The sequence below is a fragment of the Gastrolobium bilobum genome, unplaced genomic scaffold (genome assembly GCF_033153095.1).
Source record: "Gastrolobium bilobum isolate Gb01-03AN ecotype WA unplaced genomic scaffold, APGP_CSIRO_Gbil_v1 utg44656, whole genome shotgun sequence".
NCBI lineage: Eukaryota > Viridiplantae > Streptophyta > Magnoliopsida > Fabales > Fabaceae > Gastrolobium > Gastrolobium bilobum.
Window position 1 is genome coordinate 81775 of NW_026895603.1, and position 27498 is coordinate 109272.

Sequence of the window (27498 nt, forward strand, 5' to 3'; positions counted from 1 at the left end):
TACAGTAAAATTTTAATTTATTTACTTATTTTAAAATAGAAAAAATATATTTAAAAACATATAAAAATGGCCAGACAAATGTAGTGTTTTAAAATCACGCCCCACCCTAGGGTCGACTCCGCAGGATCACTGACCCCATTTCTCTGAGGGTTTGGGTAGTAGTTAGACCCTACTTTCATATTGACCCCTTTAACTCTCGAAACCCCCTGGTTGAACCCGTGACTCCAGGGTTAGAGAGGTCAAAGGGGTCACTGCATTTTTTTTAAAAAATTATACACAAAATGACGTCGTTTGATGTGTAAAAATAAAATAAAAAACAAAATAAAACAAAAACTCGTTGCTGCCTAGATTTAGAACTATATCTGAAATTTGAATCATTTTTCTTCTTCTCTTCCGATCTTCTCTCCCAGACCCAGATCCAGCCCCACTCTTCCTGATCCTCCACCGTGTTGGTTCTTCCCTCCTCACCATTAATTAGTCATGTCGCCGCCTCTCCTCCGCTATTCTCTATTGGGTAAGGGATCTCCTTTTACATACTGTTGTAGGTGCATGAGAAGGACAAGAAGGGCCTGAGTTTGATGATATAACTTTTCATTAACTCCATTGGAATATGTGTTTTATACTTTGATTATTTGATCCTTTGATTAGCTTGTGAATATTAACTTGTGGATGTATTTGGTTGAATTATGTTAAGTATTTTTTGAATCTTTAATGATTGGTGATTTGATTTTTTTGAATTTTTTATATAGGATATATATATTTAATTTTTTTAATGTATAAAATCAGGTTACCGAAGTGATTCTATGACCCCTGATTGAACCTATGACCCCATAATCCCTAACATTGGCCGAGTCGATGGCCAGGCCGAGTTTTTAAGCACCGGACAAATGTCCAGTCATCAATTACTAGTTAGTTCTAGGCTAAAAATTACTAAACTGTTAATATGATTTAGGGTTATATATGTATCAAGTTATAGGAAAAAATTCAACTTTATATAAGAAGTGAGGTCCGCATGTTTTATTTTTTCTTTCCTTATTTTATACTCTCTCTCCATTTTCTTCTCTCCACAGGAAGAGAGAGAACTTATATAAGTTATTCTCCCTATGATTTAAGAGAAAAACAAGTATCATGTTATAGAAAAATAGTATCACTTTCCTACAAACATACAAAAACATGTGTCCCACTTTTTTCTCTCTCCTCTCTATGTTTGTGTGTAGGAAAGATGTACTATTTTTCTACAACAGAGAGGAAAACAAACCTCTTCGTTATATGTTTAAAGTTTAAGGGAAAAACTATTCTAATGCTATATGATATAAATTTTTTCTCCTATATATTTTTCGATGATTATGTTTTTTTTTTTTTTTTTCATACGATGGAGGTTACAAATTTATTCTGTGTAATTTGAGATAACTAATAAAATACAAATTTAATTTTAAAACAATTGGAGTGAAATAGATTGAATGAGTTTAAAGTTTAATGTCATCGTCGCGTTGCAGGAATTTTAGACAGAAGCGTCAACTCCGTTAGATGGTTCTCGTTCCAACTCCCATTCCTCAACAACGACACTATAACTAAATATAAAATAAATTCAGTTGCACCACTCCGTCTCCGCTATTCACACGCCATTTTTTTTTTCTTCATCTTCATCTTCACACTCTCTTTTTCCCTATTTGGTAACACTTCTCCCCCTTCAGCTTCTCCTTCGTTTGCGCCGCCGCCGCCACCGGAGCTTCCGCGCCGGATTTGTTTCAGATCTATACACCGAGATTAAACTTTTCTCTTCTTCTTTTACTTTGATTTCTTGCTTCAACCGCTTTCGTTTCAGTGTTCGTAGATTTTTCTTTTGTTCTTCATTTGCGTTTTGAATTTTTTTTTTTGTTTTAATTAGAATTGTAGATCTCCTTTTAACTCTGGAACTTTGATCTGTTTTAGCAACTGGAGCAGTTCGATCGATGCCTGTTTGAATATTAAGTTGAAACGAGAGTTCAATCGAACGATAAGCTCGCGATCTGGTTCCCGCGGAGGAAGAGATTCTATTTTAGTGCGTGGTTTAAGCTTCGGTGTTCGTGGACTTGAAGCTCTGTTTCAACCAGCGGCACTTGCTGTTGTTTGATTTCGAGCAAGTTGGTTGAGGTGCAATTCTTGGTGTAAGCGTGCATAAGAGCAAGCTAAGTTCGCAGTGATCTGAATTCTTAGGAGTAGAAGTATCGTTCGAGAATGTCGGGTTTTAAAGCGAAAATTAGGGTTGGAATTTTGATTATTGTGGTCGTAGGGATTTGTCTTGCTGCTTTGTATGGTTTGTTGAAGCCTATTTCGAATGGATGTGTTATGACCTACATGTATCCAACGTACATTCCTATTTCATCGTCGGAAAGCGTTTCACCGGTGAAGTATGGCTTGTACTTGTATCATGAGGGATGGAAAAAGATAGATTTTAAGGAGCATCTCAAGAAGCTTAGTGGTGTGCCGGTGCTTTTCATCCCAGGGAATGGTGGTAGCTTCAAACAGGCAAGGTCCTCTTTCTTCTCGTTCGAGTTTAGTTGAAGTTGGTTTGGTTTTACAGTTACTTATTTAGTTCCTGGTGAAACTGTTTCAAAATGACAAGGAAATAATGCATTGTTTGGTATTCGTGGTAGTGATAAAAGCAGAAAACTGCGAAAATATTATTGGTTGATTTGAGTCATTTTGACGATCTAAAGATTTTGCCTAGAAATATGAGGTTGTTATTATTTGTTTTAAAATTTCTCTGGGAGTATGTTGGTTTAGTTTTTCAAGATTGGTTAATTTGTCAGATAGTATGATGACATGTAGACAAAAATCTGTAAGTGTAGCTAGCTATTTTCAAAGCTTGAGGTTTACTCTTTATGGCGATGGTCTTTAATTTGAATCTACCGTTACTTGACTCTGAATTTATTCTTGAATGGATTTGTATCTGGAATTTGTGAAATTCCTTCTGGTAGGGGAATGTGACTTCCTTTTTATTAACAAAATTGAAAAACCAAGAAAAGAAGAAAATGCAAATAAAGATGGCTGAAAATGGAGAAATATGATATAGATCCCTTACGATTTATGAAACTAACCTTAATGCAACACTCTTGGTATTATTGTTGCCCAAAATGGAGAAATATGATATAGATCCTATACAATTTATGATATAAATGATTTTTGATTCAGTTGTTTGTATCATTGTATTCTTTTATTAATGTAACACTCTTGGTATTATTGTTACCCAAAATTTTATATTTCTGTTAACATTTTCTTCTGCTTTTGTCCACATAATAGGTACGGTCTTTGGCTGCAGAATCTGATAGGGCATATCAAAATGGCCCCCTTGAGCGTACATTTTACCAAGAAGCTTCTGTAAGACCTGAAGAAGGAAATGCAGATATAAATTTATCCGGTTTCCAATTACCCAACCAGTATACTAGCAGGCTAGACTGGTTTGCTGTTGATCTTGAAGGTGAACATTCTGCCATGGATGGTGCTATTCTTGAAGAACACACTGAATATGTTATATATGCTATACACAAGGTATCGCCTATATCATTTATAGATTACGTCCATGGGATGCAAATGAATATTGGATAAATATGACCAGGTCATGATCTTGAGATTGTCTATTTGTAGTGTGTAGATGACTGAATTGTTTTGAATTGAACTTGTTATTATTGTGGTGCAATCAGCCTGTTCACACTAATGGCATAAACATTTTCCACATACTGAAAACTGTGATGCTTATTATTGATTATCAACTTGATTAAAATCCAATGAATTCTATGTCTTGGTAGAATGATTTTGGTTAAAATCTCAAATCTGAAAATGTTCCTTAGTCTTTCTATGTTTTAGTGCAAGGAAACTTCATTTATTGATTCTAGTTTTAGACCGCCTTGTGGTAGGAAATAAGCCCTTTGGCTTTGTTGATGCTTTGACCAACATTCGTCTCTGTTTTCAAGTTGTTCAGCTGACCGTATATTCTTATTTTATGTACTCCTTTCTTTCCTCAGTCGGTCCTATCTCTGAAGATTTTACTTATCTGACTATCTGGCCTTACTTTGCTTGAGGCAGGTAATTCGTGAAGTTTGTCTCTTTGTTCAGTGCTTATGATGTGACCTTGCTTGCAGATATTGGACCAATATAAAGTGTCTTATGAGGCTCGAACAAGAGAAGGTGTTGCAGTTTCTGGGAGTTTGCCAAAAAGTGTGATATTGGTTGGTCACTCTATGGGTGGTTTTGTTGCTAGAGCTGCTGTTATCCACCCTCGTCTTAGGAAATCAGCAGTTGAAACTGTTCTTACACTTTCAACCCCACATCAGTAGGTTTTTTTCCTCCCTGTTATGATTTTGCTTACTCTTATTGTTTTTGTATGCTCTGCTTAAATGTTTGATTGGATACATGTGTTTTATTCAGATCACCTCCTGTGGCATTGCAGCCTTCCTTGGGTCAGTACTTTGCACGTGTAAATTCAGAATGGAGTGAGGGATATAAGGTTCAGACCACTAACACAGGGCGTTACGTGTCTGATCCGGTACTCTCTCATGTTGTTGTTGTTTCTATTTCTGGTGCATATAACGATTACCAGGTATTGTTTATGTGTTTTTATCTTCCCCTCTATATGTAGTATATTTATCAGCAATGATATTTGGTACAAGACGCATTATCTGTCTGCACTTGACAGACAAATATGAAACTTAGCATAGTTTTTTTTATTTCTTTCTTTGCTTTAGGTTCGATCAAAATTAACTTCCCTTGATAATATTGTGCCCCCAACACATGGCTTCATGATCAGCAGTACAGCCATGAAAAATGTGTGGTTGTCAATGGAACATCAAGCTATTTTATGGTGTAATCAACTGGTTGTACAAGTAAGTGCACTTTTTCTTTGTCAAAAACTAGACTCAGATCTCCTTAATGTGGTCCTTATCATTTACATTCTTATCTAGGTATCACACACACTTCTTAGTTTGATAGATGCCAGAACAGGCCAACCTTTTCCTGATACTCAAAAGAGACTTGCAGTTTTTGCAAGAATGCTGCGTAGTGGAATATCACATAATTTCAACTGGATGATGCAGTTACCCTCTTCTAAACAGTCAATAAATATTCCTGTACAGAATACAAAAGATGCCACTGGTATTATATGCTGCCGTTTCTAATTTTATTATCACTTAGCTTAAGCTTTCTTATTTGTAGTCTACTTTTGGATTCTTCTACCTCACTTTGCTGAAAATTCCTTTGACGAGCTTTCTTGAATCATCTCATAATCATTCTGGCTATGTTGCACCGACACGGGACACGAGACATGACACAATACGACACTCCAACACATTAATTCTAAAAAATGTTAGATTTTGACACGTTAGGACACGTTTTGATATTAAATAATATTTTTAATTTATGTAGTGTATATTATATTTAATATTCAATAATTTAACAAAAAAAATGAAGCTAAACTTATAATACCCATCTATTTTGCAAAGAAATATAAGATATCACAAATATTTATATTAAACTCAATAAAATGGTAATAGTAATCCAATGAATCTAATAGCTGGAACTAAAAACATACTCAACGCAATTTTTGAACCCTTTTTTGAGTCTATGTAATGCGTGTTGAAGTGTCGGGGAGTGTTAGGAAGTGTCAGACATGACATGTCAAGGTTTTTGAAGTGTCGGTGCATCATAGCACTTTGGTACCATTATATGCATATATACTGGTAGTGGGTACTGGGTAAATTATACTTTATCTGTGGATATTGGGTAAAGAAGACAGCTTTCCGTTATTTCCTTGCCCTTTCTTGTGTAGCAAATCAGCTTTGTTTATATTGGTGTAACACTTATGAATGTTTACCATTTCAATGTTCTCTTAAGTAAAGGTTGCAATGTTCAAACATTCTGAAATATTATATTCCATATGAAAGTTATTAATTTTATCACTTGGTGGTTTGTTTGGCTAAATTTCAGCAATGTCAATCTTTGACATAGCTTGTTAATTTGGATTGCATCCTTCCACATTTGTGTAAAATTTTATATTTAAATTATGCCATGGCTGCAGGATCTCAAGTGCATAAGTCGGTTGCTTGCCCTCCCAATGTTCATTGGAATGACGGGGGCCTTGATAGAGACCTATTCATTCAGATAAATGTGGTGACTGTATTAGCCATGGATGGTCGAAGGCGGTGGTTGGACATACAAAAATTGGTATTCTTTTTCTCTTAAATACAATATCTAAAATACCAACATATAAAGAGGTAAAGTATTTGTACCCAAAAAAAGAAGAGGAAAAGTCTTTTTGGAACAATAAGGAATTAGGTAGAGAATGCGGGAGAGAGAACAAACTATGAATGATATATAATATTGACATATGGTTTGTAATAATGTGTTACAAAATACAATACGCTCACCCCAATTTATACCAATACTAAACTCCTCATTCTAATTAAACAAGGAAATAATTAAATATTATGAAATATAAAAATTGCTTTTAAAAAATCATATGATACTCTAAATATTCTAAAATGCAATAATTATGATAAACACTTGAATAGAAAAGTGTTTAATATTATTTTACATGGTTTCATTACAATATCCTGGTTAAATAGTTATTTGTCTATAATAAAGCCTAATATATGGTAACTCATAATCTAATCTTTCCTAATAACATAATTTAATATGGTTACATGGAATATCACGTCTTAGGGGATGTGGGACTCTTACAATTCTCACTCTTAAGCTGATGAATAGATATCTATTATTCCTATCTTACCCATAAGATCCTAAAAACTCTTAGTGGGTATTATCTAAGTTAATATATCTTTAATTGATACCGTGATGTAATATATGTTGTGATTATTAGCCCACTATCCAATTTCTTAGATGAGTTGCTGGTCTATTTCAATGTGCTTTATCTTGTCATGTTGAATCGGATTATGTGCAATGCTAATGGTTGATTTGTTATCACAAAATAGGAGCTTCATACTTTAGGATAATCTAATTTGACCTTCATCCATAATTAGTGACAAACTCCTATCCTGTGTCATTGCTAGAAACTCAGTCTCATGCTTTACTCTAAAGTTATCTAATATGAGCTTCATCCATAATAAGTCACAAAACTCCTATACTATGTCAAAGCTCGAAACATAGTCTCTGCACTTGTTTGAGCGACCATGTTTGTTTCTTACTTCTCCATATTACTAGGTTTCTACCTAGAGACATACAATAACCAGATGTTAACCTTCTATCAGTAACCTACTATGGATAGATTTTCACCCCTTCTAAATAATAGTCTTATTGAGGTATGATTTATCAATTGAGTCATCACGTGGTATAATGATGTCATCAACATACACAAGTAGGACATGTATCCCAAGGACATCATTGTCGTTGTGAATCTTTCAAAACAAGCACGAGAAGCTTGCATTAACCCGTATAAAGCCCTTTTTAATTTGCAAACCTTATTTGTTGCATGAGTGGAATCATATTTTGAGTGAAGCTCCATATACACTTCCTTCTCCAAGTCTCAATGGAGAAAGACATTTTTTACATCGTACTAGTGTAATTCTCACGGTGATATTTTCATTCGATATGCATAATCAATCTCTATCTTTTCATTGATGTACTCCTTTTAGTAAGTCAATTACAAACTAATCAAAATTAAATCCGCCCGCAAAAAAAGAATTTTTTTAAAAATAATAGATTATAACCTAATCAACATTAAACACTTCTAAAAAGAAAAAAAGAAGTTTCCAAAAGTAAAATAATAGATTACAAATTGTTTGATCCTAGAGGATTAGTGATGTCCAATATGATGATTGGTATATTTCTATAGGATCTAGATGCGCTCTCTCAGGTACCTATAGGAGAGGTACCTTAAAGAATAGCAGATCACTGTTCACTATAATAACGGCATAGCCAAACGGTGGGGTGTGTGCACACTGACAGCTAAGAGAGAGAGAGGGTTCAGAAGGTGTGTACTTGATTGTCTTAACCCTTTATTTATAGATGGGTTACCTGGCAAGAGTGGACTTGTGGGCTTCATAGGAATATTGAGGGATTAGTTCTTGATCCATTGCTGTCGCACTAGGATTAGTATAATTGAGGAATCTTTCTTTAATTTTCCTTTTAGTTGTTTGCCCTTCTTGGGCCTTCGAGAATGAAATCTATAAACTCCTTTGTGCATAAATGTTCTTTTATCTTTTTCGTCAATTCTCTTCTTTTTTCTCTTTCTGGACTGCCATTTTGGTTTCGTCCCTGGTTAGGGTTTGGGCTGCCATCCCCCCAAGTCAGTTTGAGGATGGATAAGATTGCGAAGCCCGTTAGATCTCGACCTTCAACGAGACATGAACCCTCAATAGTTGTTAATTGACCTTTGCTCAGATGGAACAAGGACCAATACACAGAGCTATGTTGAACCAAGCTCACAACTTAATTTACTGTTTCAACCTGGTGGAGCCAGTAAGTGGGCAATATTACTTGAATAAGAAAAGAACTAGATGTGTATGGTCCTTGGTAAATGTAGCCAGGATGAATAGTAAATTTATCTCCTTGCGAATAGGATTGTAGAACTCATCAAAAAAAGAAAAAAAAGGTTCTATGCCTTTACAGGTTCAAACGGTGCCTATAAGTGAACAGACAAATCCGTTGACAGTTGTGGCTTTGTTAAAAAGCGAAGAAGAAGATATAACAGTGGATGTACTAAAAACACAGGTAGCAGAAATATTGGATTATCAAAAGGAGATATATTAGCTGTTAAAAGAACAAGAAGAGAAAGAAGATGAAGATATATCTAGCCCAATTTCTGGAGACAATTTAAATACGATTGGGAGACATAATAGAGATGATAAAGTATAAAATAATCTCCTGTGTACGAAAAAGACTTTTAGAAAAATAGTGGCAGCAGAATAGTGAAGACCTTATTTTCAGTATTATGCAATACAGACATGTAAAGTAAATTGTCGTTTTGTGTCGGCAAGGCTTGATATCCGGTGTCAGTGGGGCAGCTTCTTTGTAAAAGTAGAAAAGTATGTAATCTCCTGCCTTGATTTGGATCACTTCGGTTGAAATTAAGCTTGGTGTTGCTAGGAGAGATTTTTATGAGAGACAATTTGGTACAAGACTTTTTCCCTTTTCTCCAATGCAATCTGTAAGTCATTTGGGTAAGTATGAAGTTCAAGAACATATAAGAAATAGTATATCATTAGTAATTACTGTAAGTTTGGACTGTCTGAAGTTGTTATTGGGCTAGTTTCGGTTTTCCCTTCCTCTAATAAAGCAATTTTGGAGTGTCTTGGCCTTTGTTGGCTTAGGTAAGGTATTAGTAGAATTTGATAATTCTTGTGCATTAGAAGACAAGAGGAGGAGTCTTGATAGTAGGACGGACTCAAGAGAGAAGTTCTTAGGTTTGAAATGATTTTCTCTCCTTGAAGTTAAGGACAAGTAAAGAAGGATTCATTTTAATGAAACATGACATCCATGGAAATAAAGAAATGATGACTAAGAGAGTGAAAGTGATAGCATTTGTATCCCTTTTTGTTAGAACATAACCCAGAAAACATAAGAAATTTGTTATGATGCTGACAATGTATATGAATAAATGCAGCACAACCAAGGACACGAGATTTTAAAATCTACATAGTAGGAATTAAGGGAAGGAAATATGTCATGAGATGAACAGGGCTTAGACCACCATGAACACAGTAGGGTAATTAATTCATCAAATAAGGAGGAGTTACAACTTCCTCATAATATGAGCTAGGAGCGTACGATTGAAATAGTCATGCTTTGATGATTTCATGTACGTGACAATTTTTCTCTCTGACAACATTATTTTGTTGAGTATCAATATGTGAGTTCATGAACAATGCCGCGCTCTTTAAAAAAAAAATTAGAGAGATTTTGGTTGACGTACTCTCAAACATGATCAGCATTGCAAATGCTTAATAGATTTACTAGATTATGTCTAAATCATATGACAAAATTGAATAAGTAGTTGGGACACTTCTAATTTGTTTTTCATGAGAAATTAATGAGTTAACCTAGTGTAATCATCACCCAATGAAAGAAACCATTCGGTGATAGATACATTTGAAAGGGATGCAAAAGTCGAAATATAAGAATTAATAAGGGCGAAAGGCTCACTTTTTATTAGACTAGGAGTTTAGGAGATAAAGTTACTTGATGGTGTTAAGCAAACTCACAAACATCCCATTGAAGAGACTCAACAAACTCTTTGGAAAATAGTGAAAAAAAATATTTTTAAGTGGAGGATGTCTAAGAAGCTTTTGTTTTTGTCAAATTTGAGAAGCAAGTGTCTTAAAACTAGGCCATGACAGTAAAGTAGCAACTAGACTGACGCATCTTCAACACTTTGTTCCCTAGCAACTCCAATTGTCATTCCTATGACAAGATTCTGAAAGACATGATGAGAATGGAAAAAGTTTATCGTGTAAGTTTGTCTTTGGTAAGCTAATGAATGAAATAAGATTATTTGAAAGTTTAGGAACATGGAATGATGGAATACATTGTTGAAGTATATGGAGTGGTGAAGTTTAATAATACCACAGCCTGTAAAAGATAAAACAAAGAAGTATATGGAATGATGGAATATATGGTATGAGAGCCATTAACTACGGTTATATGATACTTACCCAAAGAAGGTTGATAAAACAAAAAAATGTGGGGAATGAAAGGTCATATATTTAGCAGAACCAGAGTCAATAATCCACAAATCCACAGAAACAATACTACAAGAATTAAAAGATTGAGGACATAAGTTTTTCCATTCATCGCTAGACAACAAGAGCCAGAAGGTCATATGATTAATAGTGCCAAAGTTAATAATCCACAAATCCTCAGAAATAATCCTCCAAACATTGAAGGTTACAGTGAGTCGAATAAGACCAATGCTAGATTGAACATCAGATGGACACATTGCCACACATTGCTTACATGTTAACGGGTGCATAAAGGGAATCATCGGCACATGAGTGGGTTCTCGGAGGTGGGTTTTTGTTGGTTGGCCATATGGAAGGTGACAAATTGTTTAGTGAGGTTGTCGATAAAAAAGGTGGTTGCGATAGGCTTGGTGGCCAAAAAGAGAATGTCCACGAATAAGGTGCGAAAAAAGGGAGACCAGTTGTGATGTAGGTGAAACATATAGATTTCATTGTTTGCCTCTTGGGTTATGATATTTAACTAATATCTAGAGCCTACGAGAGGAACGCTAATCCGTGCCTTTTAGGTGGGTCCACCATCCACGGAGTAAATATTTTTCCTGAAACAACCACGTCTGTCAGTTTACGTCCTCAATCCTTCTTCGATAGCTGTCCAAGAGCCTTTGATCGGCGTTGACAATCGTTGACCGACAACTTTTTCGACGATTACCATCCACTTTTTGGTGTTGACCATTGACCTTTCTGGAGTTGACTGATGACTTTCCTAGTGACTTTTTAGGCATTTATTGACGAATTTTCCAATATTGATCGAAGTCTTTTCTAGCTAGTGTTTGTCTCTCTAGTATGCCCAATAGCCAGATTTGGCCCTTTTTCCCCTTATGGGTTTGTTTTGACACCTATGGCTTTCGGTATCACTATTTTTGTTGCACATATGGGGAATAATTTTAATGGTTTGACTCTAAGTCCATCTTTTGGTCATTGGGTTCTTAATTCTGGTGCTTCTGATCACATATTTTGTAATAAGTCTTTATTCTCTTATCTTTCTACCTCTGGTTACTTGTCTACAATCACTATGGCTCACGGTTCCCAAGTGCAGTCTCATGGGGTTAGAACTGTCCATCTCTTTCCCTCACATTCTATTGATAATGTGCTTTATGTCTCTGGTTCTCATTTAATCTTATATCCATTAGTCGATTAACTCATTCTCTTGGCTGTCTCATCTCTTTTACCAAAAACTATGTTGTTTTACAGGATCGGGGTTCGGGGAGGATGATTGGTGCCGGCTATGAGTGTAATGGGCTTTATCAACTTTCCAGCTCTTCTTGTGTTTGCTTTGTCCAGCTTTCTAGCCGCTCACGACATTCGTCACTAAACGTGTTGTGCTCATACCCCGCAACAAAATGGGGTTGCTGAACGAAAGAACACTTCTCATTGAAATAAATTGTTTTTCCATGGGCATATCCTTTATCAATTTTGTGGTAATGCTGTTCTCACTGCATTTTATCTAATCAATTGGATGCCCTCCTATGTCCTTTATAACCAAGTACCTCATTCTGTGTTATTTCCCCTTCAACCTTTGCATTCCTTGGCTTTCGTGTGTTTGGTTCTACTTATTTTGTTCATAACCTTAGTCCTAACCTTGATAAATTGGCTGCTCAGTCCCACAAGTGTCTTTCTTGGTTACAATCAGCTCTAGAAGGGTTACATGTGTTACTCTCCCACTCTTCGTGTTATCTAATCTCGACTGATGTTACCTTCTTCGAGTCAGACTCCTACTTTTGGTCCTCTTTATTCACCCCTGCCCTGAGTCAGTCTTTACTACCTTACTGCTTCCACTGGTCTCAGTTGAGTTCACACCACCTCTGAGGCACAGACATGCATTTTTCGAACACGTGTCGGACACCGACATGTTTCGACACGCGTCCGACACGCGGTCAACGCTCCTACACGCGGTCAGCATTTTCCAACACGCTTCCGACACACGGTCAACGATTTCCGACACGTTTTTTTTTTGATATCCAATTTTTTTTATTTTATCTTTTTAATTAAAAATGAAAAATTAATTTATAAATCAAATATTTTCTGTTATGAAATTTGACCTGAAAAATTAACAAGGTATGAATTTTTTTTCTTTATATTTATATTATGAAATTTGAATATTTAATTGACTATATAACTTATTATGAGCTGTTATATGTATTAAATGTAAATTATATTATATATATTAAAAATATTATTTAATATCAAAATGTCTCCTAATGTGTCTAAATCTAACATTTTTTAAAATTAACATGTCGGCGTGTCGTGTCGTGTCGTATCCCGTGTCGGTTCAACATAGCATACCGCCACCACAGTTTCCTTCCGCTCAAGATGACGCCCCTTATAGGTCTATCATCGTCGACCACCTCCACCTGAGATTGCACCTTTTCTGCCTCTAGCTCCGACGGTGCCTCCTGACGGTGCCCTACATACTACTTATAATCCCTCTCCCATTATGTTACTTTGAGTTATCATCGGCTTTCAACTTCACATTTTTCTTGTCTTTCTTTCTTGTCTTTTGTGACTATTTCCAAGACTGTAGCTGAAGTTTTATCTCATTCAGGATGAAGACAGTCTTGATTGACGAAATGTGTGTCCTTCAGAGTAGTGGTACTTGGGATCTGGTTCCCCTTCCTTCTTGGAATTCTGTTGTTGGTTGCTGATGGAAATACACTGTCAAAGTTGGTTCTGATGGTCAGGTGGACCATCTCAAGGATTTTGCACTGCCCAGGTGGATCGTCCTTATGGAAGATTTTGCACTATCGTACAACAGTTTGGCATGACTCGAGATAAGGCTGGTCACTCAGTATTTTATTGCCACTCTATGTCAGGATCATTTTATTTGGGGTGTATGTTGATTACATTGTTATTACGGATGATGGCAATGCAACATCTCTGCCATCATTTTCAGACAAAAGACCTTGGAAGATTCCAATATTTCTTAAGGATGGTATTGTGATATGTCAATGGAAATATGCCATGGACATTCTTGTGCAAACAACTCTGTTAAATGCTAAGCTAGTTAACACTCCTATGGATTCAAATGTCATGCTTCTGCCAAATCCGGAAGAGCCATTCTCAGATCCAGAAAGGTATAGAAGATTAGTTGGGAAGTTAAACTACTTCACAGTCACTTGACCAGACATCTTGTTTGCTGTCAGTGTTGTAAGCCATTTCCTGAATTCTCCTTTGTTAAGATCACTGGAATGCAATGATTCATATTCTCAAGTACATCAAGACAACTCCGAGAAAAGGTCTCTTCTACTTAGACAATGGTCATACCCAAGTTATGGGATACTCAAGTGTTGATTGGGCAAGTTGCCTCATTGAAAGGTGATCCATTTATGGGCATTGTGTATTTGTTGGAGATAATTTAGTATCCCTAAAAAGTAAGAAACAGAGTATAGTTGCCTAATCGACTACTGAAATAGAGTATCATTCCATTGTGAACTCATATGGCTAAAACAACTGCTTAAGGAGCTCAAGTTTTGAGACACTGGACCAGCTACTCTCATTTGCGATAATCAAGCCATGTTGCATATTACTTCTAATTCAGTGTTTTAATGAATTAAACACATTGAGATAGATTGTCATTTCGGTAGAAAAAAGATTACCTGGGACATATCATCACCAATTTTGTTAACTCAAATGATCAATTGGTTAATGTGTTCATTAAGTCTTTGAGAGGTCTTCAAATAAATTATTTGTAACAAGTTTGGTGCTTATGATCTACATGCTTAAACTTGAGGGGAAGTGTTGTAAATATATACAGTAGTTTAGTGTGAGGGATGAAGTCTCACATCATGTATATCTCTTTGTAATTTTTTCATTCAGTTATATAATAGAGCCTCTGCTGTGTAGTTGAAACACACAGATTCTAGTATATGCCTCTCAGGTCCTGATATTTAATAAAGTACTTTAGAGATTTTCAAACAATTCCCGTGAAATTTAAAGCTTGCTAAGCTTTGAGCTTTATAATTAAGCATCAACATTAAAATGTAATGCAATGGCAGGATTGGGGAAATATTGCATCTAGGGTGAAGATAAGGCTAGTGTGAGTCAAAGCCAACATAACTCAATATTAGTCTGTATCATTTGTGGGAAAGAGGTCGCCATTGGAATGATTGTAGGTGGGAGGACAAGTCACCACTGATATGGTTAATTATTGCAGAAGGATAACATGACGTACACCTTGCAACTTTCGTCCCCTTAATGCTATGATAGCATTGGAAAAGAGCTATATCAAAACAATAACAGAACAGAGATAACCACCACAAAGAATGCCAAGTTACCATTGGCTTGAATGGTTTTCTACTACACTTTTTATTTTTGGTTTTCGATCAAGCATGATCCTTCTGAATTTGTTCTTCACACTGCATTTACATTATGGTTTATGTGGATGATATCATCATAACAGGTAGTTCAGTCAGCTCATTACAAAGCTTAATTCTACCTTTGCTTTGAAACTACTTGGTAACCTAGACTGCTTGGGGATTGAGGTCAAGCACCCTCCAAATGGTGCTGCTCTACTTTCAATGAGGAAGCCTTTTAGAAATGCATTGTTAACATCAAGTTGCTGAATTTTCCATTTGTGGCAATACTTTTCTTGTCCATGTTTATTTCCAATTATCAATTTTCTACATTCAGGTTCTTAGTGTTTATTCATAGATAATCATGCCATGTTGTATTTGCTCAACCATGTAATCTGTATGTTTAGGGATCAAATGGAAAAAGTCATTTTGTGTTTGTGACAAACCTTGAGCCATGTTCTGGAATTAGACTTCATTTGTGGCCTGAAAAGGGGAAATCTGCTTCAAGTTTGCCTCTCAATGATAGGGTTATCGAAGTAACATCAAAGATGATGCGCATCCCCTCTGGTCCAGCACCACGACAGGTATGTTATATCTCCTTCAAATGTTTTCTTCTTTCTTGTTTGAATCATCTGTATAGTACATTACAATGATGGAGGTCAGTATTTTTCTTCAGACAGTCGGAGGAAGAAGTTTAATTAATTTGATATGGTTACTTATAATTTTGAATTTGCAATACTGTTACAGCTTGAACCTGGCAGTCAGACCGAGCAAGCTCCTCCATCTGCTGTATTTTGGTTGGGACCTGAAGATATGCATGGCTTCAGATTTCTTACTATCTCAGTTGCACCTCGTCCGGTACAATTTTGAGTTTTGAATGATCTCCTTTTAAATATTAAGAAATGCATAATCACATATCATTTGTTAAGAAATGCATAATCACATATCATGTGAGAGGTTTATATAACTATTTAAGTTTGTTTATGATTCTTTTTTCCCCGGTGCCTTTTTGGTTTGCTTGATAAAGAGTTTTGAGACTTGAAGCTTGTATGTTACTTTACTTTTTGGCATGCAAGTACCTTACATGTGTAGTGACAATGTAGTGCTCAGACTGTTTCAGGAAGACCACCACCAGCAGCATCCATGGCAGTTGGACAGTTCTTTAACCCAGAGGAAGGAAATCAAAATTTATCTCCATGGTTTATGTTTCAATCCATCTATTCTCAAAAGGTTGTTATTTTGGTGAAGTGTTGACTGACCTTAGACTGTATTGGAGTTTTATTCACTTCCTTTAATTTGTTTGTGTTTTTCATATTAGGCTCAATGTATTATATCAGCAATTGTTCTAATTTCTAAACGGTTGGTAGGGTATATACCTTATATAGCTTAGGCCTTCTACTATTGCTCATAAGCAGAATTGCAGAATTACAACAGTTGTACTATTATCAGAGCTAACCATGTATTCTGCTTTCTGGCTTGTTAAGTTTCAACCAAAATAAAGATTACTAGTATGACAAATTTAATTACAAATTGATGTTAAAATTTGTTCCTAAATCTTGAGCGTGTTGCTTGCAAATGGATATACTATTTTTTTAAAATTTACTTTTGATATGTTATGCAGGAGTTGTTAATTGAGGAAGCTCATCCTCTGGCTGTCAAGTTATCATTTGCCATCAGCTTGGGTCTTCTTCCTGTTACTTTGTCTTTGAAAACTGCTAGCTGTGGAATTAGAAACTCTGGACTTCCAGAAGAGGAAGCTGGGGACCTTGAAAGTAGTAGTAAGAATTCTAATTCACTTCCAGCTGGGCCATTTATTTAGAATTTTATTTTCCGTGATGATGTTATCTTCCATGTGCTGTTTTAAAAAGTTAACATATTGGTGCATTCACTATAGACAATGCTCCAACCTGTATGCTAGAAATCACCGTAAACACCATTTTGTTGGTCATTGAGATGTTATGTTGTGTGAAAATGTTTAGTTAGTAATTCGAAATGACGTATGGAAAGTAGATGAATGGTGTAATCCAAAGGGATTGTTTTAATTTAATCCACTTGTGCACAGCATAGATACATTTGTTGATTGCTTATACCATCGGGCAAGTGGACACTATTTATAAACTAGTTTGACCAAGCATTGATCTCATTTTTCCATTCAGATTAACATATCTGGATGCTCATCAATCAACATAACAGATCCTCAAATTAGCATACACCATATGCGTCTTACTTCTCTACTATTAGAATATTTGGGTTATTAGGTCGTTATTCTTATTGTATTAGCAGGCTTGGACCTGTATCAGTTGCAGTACACTAGTACTATACCTAATTATTAGTATAAATAGGAGCATTAGGTTAGTGATTTACTAACATTACCCCTCACTTATCCTGACCTTTTCCCATTATACCCTAAATGACACTCAAATTTACAAAACGCTGCCACCCGTGCTTTCAACGTTTCGTTTTCTCCCTAAATGTTTGTAACTCCTCTTCCTTTCCCTGTAGCGGTGCGATATCGCGCCACAACAGCTGCCGTCCGCCACCGCTGCTACCGGAAACCGTCGCGTTGTGGTGCGGAAGTAGCAGCTGGGTGCCGCAACGTGTAACTGAAGCGCAATAGCACGCTAAAGTGGCGCTATTTTAATCATAGCATCAAAGAATCAATTTCATATTATATTGTTCAGACTCGGTCTTTTTCTCTTTTCCTCCCTTTCCATTGAAACCATATAATTTCAACACATCTACAATGCTATAACCTGTTACAAGTGAGGTTCATTTATCACATGTGCTTCCTTGGCATTCTCCTGTATTTGATTGTCTTAAATCTCAGAGAAACTAATAAGGTTGTAAATGGATTATTAGTTATTTTATAGATAATGCCATTATGTTATGTGATTCATGTCATCAGTGAAGGTTTATAAGCTGATTAAAAGTGAGGTGCTTAATACAGATTCTCATTATAAAATACAATTACAAGAAAAAGAGTGGTTCTGAGGTAAAGTGTATGGATTGCACTGTCACTGAACATATATTTATATACATCTTACAATTAATGAACATGACTCGTGTATGACTAGGCAATAACTAACATCTGACTAAGCTACATACATAGAGCCTGTATATATTCTAATACTATCCCTCAAACCGGAGCATAGAGATTACATGCACCAAGCTTGTTACAAATGTAACTTATTCGAGGATCCCCAAGTGATTTCATGAAGACAACAACTAATTTTTCATTTGAATTGACAAAACCAGTAATGATCCCCCTGTGAGTATCTTGTCTCTTATGAAATGGTAGTCAATCTTAATATGTTGTCCTCATGAAAAATTGGGTTCGAGGAAATACACACTGCTTCCTGCTTATGAGGGTCATCTGCATCACTACTCTAAACTAAAGTTCCTCGAGGAATTGTTTCACCCAGATGATTCCATATGTTGCTGAAGATAGTGCTGGGTACTATACTTCTATACTGGATTGAGTGTCCACAATCTGTTTCTTTTCTATGATATCAAATTTCCTCCAATAGATACACAATACCCTAAATTCTAATGTTGATCAATTGGCAAGCCATCCCTGTTTGCATCTGAGTGGCCTAATTCCAGAGTGTTATTTATCTTCATTCAGATGTTCTTTGCCTGGGTTAGCTTTCATGTATCTTAAGATACGAACCATGGCATCCCAATGGCTATCCTGTGTTGAATTTTAAAATTGGCTAACTACACTTACTCTAAATGAGATGTTAGGGTGAGTATCAATTAAGATTCTCCAAGGAGGAACATGGCTACGGAGAAGAAGAGTGTGTGCGGTTTCAATTAAGTATTTGTTATTTTTCTCGGCAACATTGTTCTATTGTGGGTTTGAGCGCAAGATTTTTTGTGAATAATGATATGAAATGTTATTAAAGATTGTGTTAGAGAAACAAAATCAACATCAACATCAACAACACCTTTATCCCAAATTAATTGGGGTCGGTGGTAGATGAACCCACATGAAAGATACAAAACGGTTAAAAAAAAGTTAAAATAAAATAAAAAAAATAAAAAAAAAGTAAAAAAGTAAAAAAGCCAAAAATAAATAAATAAAAATAAACAAATAAAATAAAAATATAAAATAAGATAAAATAAAATAACAATATATGTATATATAAATAAATAAAAGTAAAAAAGAAAGGGACAAGAAGAAGTGGGGGAAATGAAGGGGAAAAGGACTAAAAAGGGACCATCTGGAACATAGGAATAACAGCGGGTCTAACCCTCCACCATACTTATAGCTTTTCTCCATTCCGTTCTAAGACATACTGTCCGCCAATCTATATCCCACTCCATTAAATCTTGTTTTACTACTTTCCCCCAAGTAAGCTTCGGCCTACCTCTGCCTCTTTTTGTGTTGAGCTCTTGGTAACAAACTTCTGTTCTTACAGGAGCATCCATGGGTCTTCTCATCACGTGCCCAAACCACCTCAATCTATGTTCTCTCATCTTCTCGGCTACCGGTACTACTCCGACCTTTCGTCGAATATCTTCATTTCTTATCTTATCCATCCTTGTGTAACTACACATCCACCTTAACATCCTCATCTCTGCTACTCCCATCTTATGCTCATGTTGCCTATGTGCTGGCCAGCATTCTGCTCCATATAGCATTGCCGGTTTTACTGCCGTTTTATAGAATTTTCCTTTTAACTTCAGGGGGATTTTGCGGTTAGAGAAATAAAATATAAAATTGTTATTTTGGCATTCACCTAACACTTTAAATTTTTAGGTTGAAATGATTCTTTACGTAGTATCGACTAAGTAGTTACGAATTGATCCTAATTTCTCTTTATCTATCAATAAATAATTAAAAATTATGGAGTTTCTTAGCATAGGTAGGTGGACCTGTGCATTGTTCACTCTTCAAGTCTAATGGGCTCTTGTGTGTGTGAACAAATATAATATAAAACCATTAAAGGGGTCTTCACCTAACAACTTAAGCTTTTTGGGTTGAAATAGTTCTTTATAGATTGAAGTTGATTTCATTTGCGTTATCATTGCATAAAAATTAAAATACGGGAATGCCAAACTGTGTTTTAAATTCAAGACAAAAAGTTTGATAGATCAAAAACATCTCAGATCTGTTTTTCATTAAGACCAATCAAGTAGTACGAGAAAAATTATCAATAAAGATGACAAAGTACTGAAGTCCCAAAGTAGAGTTAACTTGACTTGGACCCATATATATCATAATGAATTAAAACAAAGGACACTTTGCTCCTGTATTAGCGCTATTTAGAAAGGAACTGTGGCCATGTTTGCAAAATTGACATGACTCAGGATCCAGGTAAGTCAACTTTTGACAGAATAGATACCATATTTTGAAGTTTGGCCAGACTTGGTTGTCCTTGTTAGAGAAATATAAAAACCATTAATATAGCCTTACTCAAAAGTTTAAGTTTCTGGGTTGAATTGATTCGTTACATGGTATCAAAGCCTTCGTGACCAACGAGTTCGATCCTCACCGCCCCCCATTTAATTAATAACTAATTAAGTATTGTGGAGTTTCTTAGCACAGGTTGGTGGGTCTGTACATTGTCCATCTTCATGCTTATTAGACTCTCGTGTGAGAGGACATGTTAGAGAAATATAAAAACCATTAATATAGCCTCTCCTAAAGGCTTAAGCTTTTGGATAGAATTGGTTTTTTATAGTCCTAGCTGAGCATAGATGAGCTGAGGAGACTCTATGGCTGAACAAATGTGGGAATTGTTGCATAGTTGATAGAGACCTAGCGATTCACACCCTGTGCCAATCAGTTTTCCCAAAGTCAGGTCCCGCAGAATAACAATATATTTGGTGAAAATAATGGAACACTGAAGATGTTTGGTTAAACAACTGACAAAGAATAAATTAAAGACTACCAGAAACATACAAGACAGAATCAACAGGCATAGAAGGAATTGGGTTGGCAGTGCCAGCATTTGTAGGTTGCCTAAGAACCATTATTAGTTACAGTGACAACGGGAAAATAACAAGAATTAGTGATTTTAGAAAATAAAGTTTATTAGCAGATATGCGCACTCAAGGTCCAAGAGATGGATACTGAGATATATAGTGTCTGCAATGGAATCAAAAGACTGTCACTATTCAAAGTTTAAACTGTCACTATTCAAAGTTTAAACCATTCAAGAAAATCCTCATAGTCTTCGGGTGATGGTTTGGAATCCAAAGTTTGAATAGTGGACATAGAGTATTCAGGTAGAGTGGTTTGTGCGTCATTGATAGGTGAGCTTGCCATGTCAGAGCTAATAATTATCAATGTATGACCCAGTTGGTTACAATGGTCATACTTGGGTCTAGGCTTGGAACCAGAAAGTCCTCAAGTGTGATTTAGAATGCAAAAGCTCAGAATTGAAATTAATCATGGAAGGAGTTTGAGCCTGTTGCAATTTCTAAGGTTTTGGTATTTGGTTTACCGATACAACTAATAAATGCCTGAATCTAGTTCTAAGTTCTTTGAAGGTTGTGGTTATAGGTTTTTGCTTCTCTAAATGCTTAAAATTGGAATTTAAGCATCTCAAGTAGATGGGCCATTCTTTTTGTCTTCTGTTGCACCAATCATCTTCTGCTTATGTATTTAATCTCAGCAATTCAAGTACTAAAGCAATTCAAGATCTATTCAAGCTTTATACTTGATCTTGGATTTTAATTTTGAGATCAAACCTTATCTTATTATCATGTCTTAAGGATGGTGCTAATTGAAATTTATTAATTATGCTCCAAAACCTTGATCAGAGGTCTTTTATCTCAACCTGTTTATTTTTGATAGACATTAACTTGCCACCATAGTCAGGAGAATCCAAGGTCATGCGTATGTGCATTTTGGGAATAAAAAAGGAGGGGGAATAAAGGAGAAAGAGAGTGAGAGGAATGAGAAATTTCAGTAGGGCTTTTGTTATAATTGATCTAATTCTTCTTTAATGATATAAGCAAAGAAGTTTGACGACGGGAGAAATTATCTCCAACAATTTACTAAATGTTACCAAAAGATATAATTTATCTTTGATGCTAAGAATTGGGCTATTAAGATGAACATATGGTTCAATGCGTTTATGTATTTGTGATTATACTTTTTCTGCAGTGCGTTTGTTGTTTTTCTTTCAGCTGAGATAACTATAGCTGGGTATTTCAGGGCTCTGCAAATTGCGCTGTTTCCCACCTGTTGCACTTGCTTGGGATGATACATCTGGTCTTCATATATATCCTAATTTGAACAGTGAGACAATTTTTGTTGATTCCTCACCGGCTCAGTGGAGTTCGACTCAGCAATCTGAAAAAACTATTGTTCTTTTGCTGGTATAATTCTTAATACATGAAAATGAACTCTTTTTCCCTTTAATTTGTAGAGAAAGCAAAGGGTTACTTGTCATGTATCACACTTTGTGAAAGGATGACAAACTACCAAATTTCTATGACTAGTATTTTGCCCGGGATTATGTTAAATTCTCCACTATTCTACAGGTTGACCCTCATTGTTCTTATAAAGGTAGCATGTCAATTTCTGTCAGTGCTGCTGCAAGTAGGTTTCTGCTATTGTATAGTCCAAAGGTAATGGATTTCTGTATGCTTGATTTTCATAATTGCTTATAATCTGCATTCTATTTATTTATTTGGACTTCCGATTTTCTGATGCCTTTCTATTACATGTATACTTATATTTCCATAGGCAATTCTTTATTATTTATTTTCTTTGTGAGTTAGGTGTTTTTGAATGATTTACAAAGGTAAATTGTTTGTTCATGCATCTAGTCCCGGCTTACATAATATTTGCTTGTTTCATTCTCTATCCAGTCTCTCCCCTTACATTTATGGATGCTAATTAACATTAAGTAATTTTGTTTATCGGGTGTTGTTCATGCAGATAGTTGGTTTCTCTATTGCCATTGTTTTCTTCGCTCTAATGCGGCAAGCATATTCATGGGATCTTGATCTGCGAATACCATCAATGCTGACTGCTGTGGAATCCAATTTGACTCTGCTAACAAACATGTTTCCCCTAGCCATTCTACCCATTTTCTTTTCCCTATTCCTTTCCTTCTTGATGTCTCAGCCATTTCCTCCATTTGCTAGCTTCATCGGCATCTCTCTAATTTGTTATATCTTTGCAAATGGGTTTATAGCTATTCTGATTTTGATATCACACTTGGTATTCTTTGTGGCTGCTGTTACACATATTTTTATCAAGACAAGGTATATTAGACTGATTACCACCCTAAATTGTGCTATTACTGATATATGTCTTCTAATATAAAGCAAGGTAGCCTTGATCTCAATAGCAATCTGGCTTAGTGAATTGCACTTCCCGTGAATATCTAGATTTATTCTCTTACCTCTATGAGGAGAGTTTTATAAGCTTGCTAATCTACCAAAAAATTGCTAACCGCGTTGCTACATTGTTAATAATTGACGGATAAATATTTTGCAGGTGGCAAATGTGGGAACAAAATGTTTGCTTTACATTTCTTCATTGGTTTGTTCATCGTTTCTCTAGCTTCTTTTCTCTAAAGGTAAAGTACGACTTTATGTGTGCATGTAATTGTTAGATCAAATATGTTGGAGTTGGGTTTCTTATCAGCATTTTGTAGGCATAGTTTATTTCTAGATTTAATTTTTGATTTGCTTATCTTTTTCTGAGAAGGGATAGGGGAATGGAGGTGGAAAGTTAAAGAGGCAGAGTGCTTATGCTCATAGTAGTTTTTATGACATCCTTCTGGCCCCCCTTCTGTTTTATTTTGTTATTCAAGTTCAGCTCATTGAACATTGAATTTGAATACTTACCCTAAACAGGTGGTTAGGGTTGTAAGAGCAAATCCAGTACTTGTTACGGCGCTTACTGCAATGGTCTTGGCATGCTTGGTTCATCCATCCTTCGGTCTCCTTATACTCCTCTTCTCTCATTTTTTGTGCTGCCACAATGCACTATGCAGGTAAAATTTATTGCATTTCTTTATAGCCCTTACTTCAAGTTCAAAGGGTGTTATTACTTTTGATCATTTGATACTCTCCTTATACTTTTAAATGGCTGTCAATGTTCTCTGACATACAACTGACTGATGTCAGCAACTTTAATATTCTTTCCTTCAGTGCAAGTTTTAACAAATCCAGTGTCAGTTTGTAATAATCTCTCTTTTCTCTGTGTTACTTGCATGCGTATACCTTAAACCAGTATATGCGACCGTGCAGCAAACTAGAGAGCTACTGATTGGTCTTTTATTTCAAAATCCATATAAGCCCTACATTAGTCACCCATATAACCAATGTGGGACTCCAAGTCCCATACCTTGGAATAGGATCGTAACATTTCACCACACTTCGCAGCCCCGGCACCTACGCAGTTTGGCTTTGTGCTAGTCTTTTACTAGCCCTGGGCTAACATTGCAATGCCAGCGTCACCACCCGCGCCGCTCGATTGCAACTGGGAGACATAGTGGAAGGCTCTGATACCAATTGATACGAACCTCACCCCAAAAGCTAGCTCAAGAGGTAGGGTAGCCCAAAGTCCATATAAACTCCATATTGGTCACCCATATAACCAATGTGGAACTCCAAATCCCGTATCTTGGAGTAGGATCGTAACATTTCCCTTTTAAGCACTCAAATAATTAAGTCAATAAGTGTGTGCTTATTAACCACTCAAATGGTTGGGTCTCGTAGACCTATGTCCATGATCCCTAAGAAGGGTAAATTAAAATACTGCACTACTAAAATATTAAATTACAACTTTTGATTAGCCAAATAAAAAATACCCTCGATAAATTGACCTTCCGATAGCCATGAGGTACATTCTTTGGAGGTGATTTTTATCACAATACACCAAGGCATATTTATCATTGAGCTTCTCTAACTTCAGCAATGTGGGACTTGGCTCAATTACTCAACACTTTGAACATCGTTAACTAGTTGGGTGGTTCATAATTTCATATTCTTAAACCGAATAATTTTACAAGAATTCCTTTTCTGTAATTCTTCCAAAAGAAAATAGGATTCTGTCAAGTGGGAACCATTTTAAAAGTAGAGGTCTTCAGCGAGAGAAATTTGGCATGAAAATTGTGTATTCTTTTGAAGATGGCAGTATTGGAAATCACCAGTACTAAAAGGCTTCCCGGGCTTATGAATAGTGGCTAAAGCAGAGGATATGATTGATCTATTCATCTACAATCGGAGGGATTAAATACCAAGAACAATACATTGTGAAAGATTTTCGGTGTGGGGAAGACACACGATAACTGGGAAACTGAAACAATTAGCCTTATAAGATAAATCATCTTATATACAGGTGAAGGTGTTGAGCTTATACAATTAGATAATACAAGTGAAAGTTTTGGAAGAAGTAACGAGGGAACTTGAATGGACATCATGTCTTTCATAATCCATAGTATGGTATGAACGAATATAGGAAGTATTTTATCCAGTCTATTAGTTGATGTAAATGGATAGGTTCATGTGCATTTCATTGTATTTGTATGATTATTATGACTAAAATTTTCGTTTTGTTTTTGTAGCAGTTTCCTGACAGCATCATGTCGCAGTCACGAACAAAATAATGAAAATTTTGATTGTAACAGTGAAGGTTACAATGGATCTGAAAGGCTGAAGTTCAAATTGGATGGTAGTTTTAACCGGACTTTCCCTTCAGAAGACAACTCCAACAGTCCAGACTCATCAACAAGTTTTGGTGACACACAGTTAGATGTTTTCCACCATTGCCATGGCTTGTTGATATTGCATCTTGTTGCAACAATGATGTTTGCCCCTTCTGTTGTAGCTTGGTTCCAGGTACAAGATATATATCAATTATTTTCATGTTAACATTCTAAACATATGATTCTGTTCTGCGACCTTTGTTTTTGGGGTATGTTCTTGGGAGGCCCTATTGGACCTAAGGGAGAATGGGAAAAGGGAATGTGGGGAATTGAATCCCCGCAACATAACCATAGTCTCCTGGTAAAGACTAAATAAGTTGTAATCTCCACTGCAAATGCATTGCAGTTGTTAATATGAAATGGAAGTTATAAAGATATACAGTTAGGACATCAATGTTATTATTTTAATATATAAGTACATTATTACGAATCCAATCTCCAGAATTTCACGTATGATTTTGTTTCTGCTTTCATAGTTAGATACTTAGATACCAACACTCTTAAAGAAATTCGTTTTAATTTGTTTCTATCCTGGTGTATTTCAACGACTTTGTTTCCCTTTCGTAATCTTTCTCTTTGGGCCTTTTTGTTTCAAAAGGATGATCTGTGTTCTGTTGAAGATGATGTGCATGGAATTTTCATCATTTTGGGTATGAATAAGAAATTAATCAATGCAGTTGATGTTGGAGTTGAACTTAAGTAGTATGTGAAAAATTTAAGCTCTATTTTAAAAAATAAAAAATAAAAATGGTTGGATGGCATGACAATTTATTACTGTAAAGAAAGTATACTTTAATGATTGCAATATCCAGATTGCCTTCATGCTGGATATATTCTCACTTATTAATTTTACTTTTGTAGAGAATGGCGATGGGTGAGAGCCTCCCGTGGCTCCTGGATTCAGTACTTTGCATTGGCGTCATACTTCATGGCATCTGCAACTCAAAACCTGAGTTCAATTCCTTCTTCTTGTCCTTAACTGGGGTCCCCATCCGCAAAATCAGGCTTTATTTTATTTATCTCGTAGCTGGATACTGGTCCTATTTTTCTGGTTTGGCTTTGGCTCCGTACAGAGCGTTTTATGCTATGGCTGCTGTTGGGGGAATTTCCTTTGCTTTAAGGATGTTGCATAGAAGGAACAGAGAAAAGAATGAGATTACTTATGGCAGCCGAAAGCATTCTCACAGACACTAAAGATTTCAGAAACCACTTTTGTAGAACCAGATAATAGGATGCCACGTGTATTTATATACGTATTTGTTTTGATGGTGAGTGACATGTGCCATTGAGATGGTGCACCTGTAAAACTAGCAGTGTTAGAAATTTGATGTTTCATGTAAAACTAGCAGTGTTAGAAATTTGATATTTCATGTAAAACTAGCAGTGTTTACCACTGAAATGTGTGTTACGCCGGAGTTACTCAGAGAACATTAGATGGTTAGGCTTAGCGTGTTTCTCTTGTGCCGAGTCCTTTTTGCTGCTGTATCATTGTATGAAGATATTCTGTAACATAGCAATTTTGCCTGAATATGAGGGAAGTTTTTCTTACTGGTTGGTGGGAACATCTCTGTAACATAGCAATTTTGCCTGAATATAAGTCTAAATTTTTCACTACAATGGCCATGGCCATATATTTTGGGAGAAGATTTTACTCCATCAAATCGGCTCCATTTTGAAAATTTTGTTGGTTTGACGTAAACTGTTGATGAAGTGTTACAGTAACATGGTATTAACTGATTTACGCTCTTTGGTTGTATAATTTGATTAGTACGTGACTACCAAAACAATGAGACAGTCAGT

General features: G+C 35.9%; 1 protein-coding gene across 5 annotated transcripts; it reads left to right on the forward strand.

Annotated features, from left to right (window-relative positions):
• The first annotated feature begins 1616 nt into the window (after window positions 1-1616).
• LOC133283730 (GPI inositol-deacylase) lies at window positions 1617-27290 on the forward strand. Of its 5 annotated transcripts, none has more exons than XM_061480637.1 (19): window positions 1617-1826; window positions 1933-2508; window positions 3283-3531; window positions 4122-4312; window positions 4408-4579; window positions 4725-4862; window positions 4941-5130; window positions 6053-6198; window positions 15427-15603; window positions 15767-15877; window positions 16130-16249; window positions 16641-16797; window positions 22188-22351; window positions 22517-22603; window positions 22917-23245; window positions 23481-23562; window positions 23843-23982; window positions 25558-25831; window positions 26560-27290. In XM_061480637.1, the coding sequence occupies exons 2-19, from the start codon at window positions 2218-2220 to the stop codon at window positions 26890-26892; spliced, it is 3351 nt and encodes a 1116-aa protein (XP_061336621.1). In that variant the 5' UTR covers window positions 1617-1826; window positions 1933-2217; the 3' UTR covers window positions 26893-27290. The 5 variants fall into 5 exon arrangements, with proteins under 5 accessions (XP_061336621.1, XP_061336628.1, XP_061336637.1 ...); XM_061480644.1 differs by having other exon boundaries at window positions 25561-25831; XM_061480653.1 differs by having other exon boundaries at window positions 25621-25831.
• Window positions 27291-27498: the final 208 nt, after the last annotated feature.